General features: G+C 51.2%; 2 protein-coding genes across 2 annotated transcripts; both read right to left on the bottom strand.

Annotated features, from left to right (window-relative positions):
- Positions 1-716: 716 nt before the first annotated feature.
- Positions 717-1,471, bottom strand: LOC131210677 (RNA-binding motif protein, X-linked 2). The gene is made up of 2 exons (XM_058203958.1): positions 1,400-1,471; positions 717-1,340 (listed from the first exon to the last, which is right to left on the bottom strand). Exons 1-2 carry the CDS (start codon positions 1,411-1,413, stop codon positions 893-895), a joined length of 462 nt encoding a protein of 153 aa, XP_058059941.1. The 5' UTR covers positions 1,414-1,471; the 3' UTR covers positions 717-892.
- A 353-nt stretch (positions 1,472-1,824) lies between these two features.
- LOC131207887 (DNA topoisomerase 3-alpha) lies at positions 1,825-5,080 on the bottom strand. The gene is made up of 4 exons (XM_058200520.1): positions 4,913-5,080; positions 4,212-4,845; positions 3,879-4,136; positions 1,825-3,818 (listed from the first exon to the last, which is right to left on the bottom strand). Exons 1-4 carry the CDS (start codon positions 5,078-5,080, stop codon positions 1,825-1,827), a joined length of 3,054 nt encoding a protein of 1,017 aa, XP_058056503.1.
- Positions 5,081-5,173: the final 93 nt, after the last annotated feature.

The raw sequence follows: 5,173 nt of genomic DNA, 5'->3' as shown, positions 1-5,173 counted from the left end.
TAGCAAGTGTGAATAGTTCTTACTACTGCAAGGTATTAGGAAAAAAGCAACAAAATTAATAATAAAACTAATTATACTACAGTTGTACTAATTTAAACTGAGATAGAAGCCATCGAAGCTCCCGCTTGCCCGTGCGCCGCGTGCGTAGATAGTGAGTAGGAAGTAGGGCACCGTTCTTGTCGTAGGCGAGAGCCGAACAGTTTGTGTTCAAAATCGGAGTGGCAGCGCAGATGATGCTGTGGAAATTGGTGCAAAATCGAAACGAAGAACAGGAACGCTTTTCTCTCAGCTAATCAGTTCCCTTACATCCCCTCGTAAGTCGCCTTTGCAAACCACTAATGAATTAAACTCTTTAACGGGAACCGCGCGTGTGCTGTACATAGGAATAGATAGGGCTTTATACATAGCGAAGCAGAACTGTGAACCAATACTGACGTTGCCGGAGAGGACGGACGGTGGAAAGCAAGAACCAGCTGCACCCCTTTGAAGCTGGACAAAAGATGACATATTTTTATACAACGAGACCGAAGTAGCAAAAACACAGCTCATAAAACGAAATTAAAATGCTTACATTTTTTCGAAAAAAGAAAGAAATCGTTCGCAATTAAATTAGTGGAAAAAATTATTTATTTACCTAATATTTTTTACAGCATCTTTGTCTGCCGCTCCCTAATGCCAAAGGGTCTTTCTCCAACAATGCCAAACATTTTCTATTTGTTATGGGCAAAGGTTGCCAATCCTTCGCGAATGTCGTGGTAGGCCCTCTTAAGCCAGCGTGACTTGTCTTTCTTTGCGAGTTCTTAACGTTGAACTGCACTTTTTGAAGCATAATGTTTTGCCATGTCAATGTTTAGTAGTCCCTGCCAAATAATTCCTTATCAATTAGCACGAATCACTTGTCCTTTCGACTCCGTCGATGAGCGGATTCCGGTGCCGGCTGAACTTTAGGAGCACAGCCTTCCATGTACAGCTGTCGGGTTTCTGCGTCTGTCTTTTCGTTTTCCTTCGGTGGCTTGTAGTCCTGCACGTGGTCGACCCGCAGTGTTTTGCCCGCCACCTTGATGCCGTTCAGATTGTCCACGGCCAAAATCGTTGACCGTTGGTCCTCGTAGCAGATGAAACAGAATCCTTTCGACTTTCCCGTTACCTTATCACGCACCAGATTGATGTTTACGATCTCTCCGTACTGCGAGAACACGCATATGACGTCGCCCTCGGTCAGGTCGTAAGGCAATCCGCCCACAAATATCCACGCACTACCGCGGTACTGATCGTGCCAAGAGTTTGTGCCGCCGCGTTTCAAATCCTGATCGCTCAACTTGAGCACATTTTTCATATTCCTACAATAGTCGACAGTGTTTAATAACCGTATCAGGTCCAGCAAATTCTGAATACTCACGTCATAGGGTTCATCTTTCTTAGCTATTTACGGAGGGCACGAATCTTTACTTTGAGGCCGAAGAGAATTGTTTTCACAACACGGCCCAGCTGTCAACCACATCCAAACATAAACAAACCAGCACGCGCTACTGTCAGATTTAGCGGTAGCATTTTGGCGCTACGATCGTTGTACTAATGTTTAGTACACCGTTTAACTCCTGCCGGCTCATGCTACCCTGGTACTTTTCCGGCCACAAAACCGAACTTTTTGCAGAGCGGCGAAGAATTCCGGACAAACATCGTGTTTCGGTTTGGATCGATCGGTAATGACGCGCATAATTTGGGAACCGTTTCCTGACGCTAATAATACTCTTCACAGTTGTGGATTGAAAGAATATGAAAAGAAAATATGTTTTTTTCCGAACTTACAACAATTTATTATCCTCATTCATCGGATGCCCCCGTCCGCTGGGGACATTTGTTCTTCGTGTGCCCTTCCTGCCGACACAGGCCACACTTACGTACCGTTTTCGTCGGTCGGCTACCTGTCGCACCCGAACCAACGGAACCATTGTTACCTCGTCCTCCCGTTTGGCCATTATTGCTTCCCCGACTGGGGCCTGCTGATTGCCCTGCGCCTCCCCAGCTTGACGAACCCCCGCCGGAAGACCAACCCACACTCGCTGGACGCACATCCTCATCACCCCACTTGAAGAACCCACACTTGTCGGCCTGATTCGGGCAGGTGTAAAATGGCCGCCCTGTGTTGGGACCTTCTTTTCTCACCGTAAGCCTAATCGCTGGCGTACCACAACGACACAGAATTTCGTTGTCATCTTCTGCCACCTGTTGCCCCCCACCCGGACGGCTCCAGGTACTGTTTCGATTGTCGGGAGGCTTGCCCCAGCCAGACGTGCTACTATTAGTGCCCCGGTTGGACGATGACGACTGGTTGGTTCCCCAGCCACTCGATGCTGTGTTTCCGGATTGGCCCCAGGAGCTGGTGCCACTGGTACTGTTTGATCGGCCAATTCCATTCGGAGCGCCATTTTCACTGCCACCGGGTGGTGGAAGTCGATTGGTTTGGCTACTTGAAGTGCCCCACGTGCTGCTATTCGTTCGACCACTACCATTTCCGGTCCTTGCGATGGGCGATGCAGGTGGTCGAATGGTCTGATTGGCAGTTCCCCAGCTGTTTGTCGTGCCTGCCGATGGCGCCGTGGCTTGTCGTACGGAAGCTTCGTTGATGTTGAGCAATCCACGGAACTTACTATCGCACACGATACACGTGCGATACTCGCTCATGTCCGTGGACTGCAGTAGCCCATAGTAGTGAAGCTGCCGGAACTTGACTACCATCTTTTTGCTGCCACACCGGGCACACGTGTCATCGGTCACGGCGGCTTCGCGGATCGAGTCATCGAACCACACGCTGTTCCTGCAGTCGGGAAACCCAACGCACCCCAAGTGATATGTGCTGGCGTCCCGCTTTTGTCGAAGACACATCCCCTGGCCACACTTGGGACATTTGCAGACTTCCCTCAAAGACGCACCACCAATCGCTGCCGCTCCATCCGGTGGTGGATCCCGAGGCGTCTGATTCAAGCGCTGCCCGAGCGCTTGATCGAGTGATCGTGCTTTTTGTGACATAACCCGATACACCTCTTTGTACTTGCCAATCTGTTCGGCGAGCACGGCATCCGGATCCTTACGACCCTCGCAGATAAGTTTAAGGTCCACCTCGAGACCAGCTCGCAGCTCGGGGTGGGCCAACCGGAGCTCCATCATTTCGTACCCTTCGACCAGCCCCATCCCGAGCGTACCGGGCACCAGAAAACCCCGATCGCGTTCTCCAATATATCCACGCTCCTTGATCGTGTTGATGTGTTCGGCGTGGGTCGCATCCGTTCCGATGCCGTGCTTCTCCATCAGCGCTATCAGATCCGCTTCCGTCAGCATATTCGGCGCCGTCGTAGATCCCTCGTGCAGTCCGAGCTCGGTCGGCTCGAACGTGTGGCCAACGCGGTAGTCGTGTATCTCTCTCGCGTTCCACCGGTCGTACGGGTACACTTCGAGATAGTTGCGCTCGTGAATGCACAGTCCGGACGCGGTGAACTCTTCCTCTTCTTCACCGATGACCACGTTCACGATTGTTTCGGAACCGGTGGCGTCGCGGCTAACGCACGCGAGAAAGTGGCGTGCGATGAGCTCGTACACGCGCCACTCGTCACCGGACAGGTTGGTCGGTAGCTTCGTCGGGTGGATTGGAGGATGGGCTTGATCGGACTTTTTCCCGTTGCGCGGATTCGGACCCCACTGGAGGACTTTCTCAGCAAATGAGCCCCACTGTGGGCTACTGACATGCGCCTGCACCAGTGGGGTCAGCTTCATGTCAGCCGTGAACATGTTCGTCTCCGTACGCGGATAACTGATGATACCTGGCAAGAACCGTGATCGTGACAGTGTAATCTGCAGTCGATCGTATTATTTTAAGTTACCTTGTGTGTACAGCTTCTCGGCGATCGTCATCACCTGTTTAGCGTTCATTTTAAGCTTGCGAGATCCCAGCTTCTCCAGCTCAACCGTGTCCATCGGTGTGGGGCGCCATTTGTTCTTGGGTTTTTCCGTCACGTTCACCACCTTTGCCTCCGGGTTTGCCTGGCAGACCATCAGATATGCCTCGCAGCACTGCTTGTCGAAGAGTCGATTGCGGGTCCAATTGAACTCAACCGTCAGCTCTCCGATGGTGTGCGTTACTAAAACGGAGACAAAAACCAAATGGGATGGTAAGCATCCAGCGGCCACGGCCATCGCCAACAGCATCCGCATACGTTTTATCTTCCAGAAGCTCTGGGGTATAAAGTTTTCAATCTCCTTATACCGTTGCGCTACAAAACCGAGCGTCGGGATCTGGCAACTTCCGTACGATACCAGACTGTTGGATATGTCCTGCGGGAAGATTCTCTGTAGCCGTAGCGTTTGATAGCGTGTGAATGCCGCTCCGATTCGTAAATCGAGTTCACTGCGCACGTTAACGGCCGCATTCTGCCGGGCGTCCGGTTGAATCAGATTTTCGATTGCTCGTTTAATAGATGTAGCCGTAATTTCGGAAAACTTTGCACGAAATACGCGCAGTTGCGCCTTGATCGCAGTGCACACCTCGATAATCTCGAACCCAATGTTTTCTCCCTCCCGATCGCAATCGGTCCAGATGATGAGCGCTGTGCAGCCTCGGATTTCGCGTTCGAGAGTTTTCTTAATATTTATGTACGACTCCGGGCAACTCTTGCGAACCGGTGCATCGAACAGATCCTCCGGGTTGCAGCTCTGCCAGCCACGAAAGCTGGGCAGAAATTCGTGGTTCAACAAGTGCCCGGACACCGATGTCATCACCATTTTCACCGACTGGCCATGCACATTGTAGTCGAACTCGTAGATCTTGTTGTACTGCGAGTAGCCTTCTCTCTGTAAGCGACAACCGAAGGTGTGACCATCCATCCGAAACTCCATTCGACGACGGTCCGAAACTTACCCTCTGAGATGCTCCTCGCGACAGCAGTCCTGAGATGGTTTTGGCGGCATCGTTCTTCTCGGCCACATTGAGGTACTTCATTTTTTCACCACATCCGCTACCGATGACCGGAGGACCTTTGTGGCAATATCTTGCAAAAACTAGCCGGCTCTGTACCAAACGTAACATTCACCATCCGGCTTTCGCTTGTGCATCAAAACAATGCTCTGTTTACGTACATGGCTTACTGCGAAAGAATGGCGCGCTTCTTAAACGTCAAAT

This window comes from Anopheles bellator, chromosome 2 (assembly GCF_943735745.2).
Source record: "Anopheles bellator chromosome 2, idAnoBellAS_SP24_06.2, whole genome shotgun sequence".
Lineage (NCBI taxonomy): Eukaryota > Metazoa > Arthropoda > Insecta > Diptera > Culicidae > Anopheles > Anopheles bellator.
This window is presented reverse-complemented; position numbering and strand designations above follow the sequence as displayed.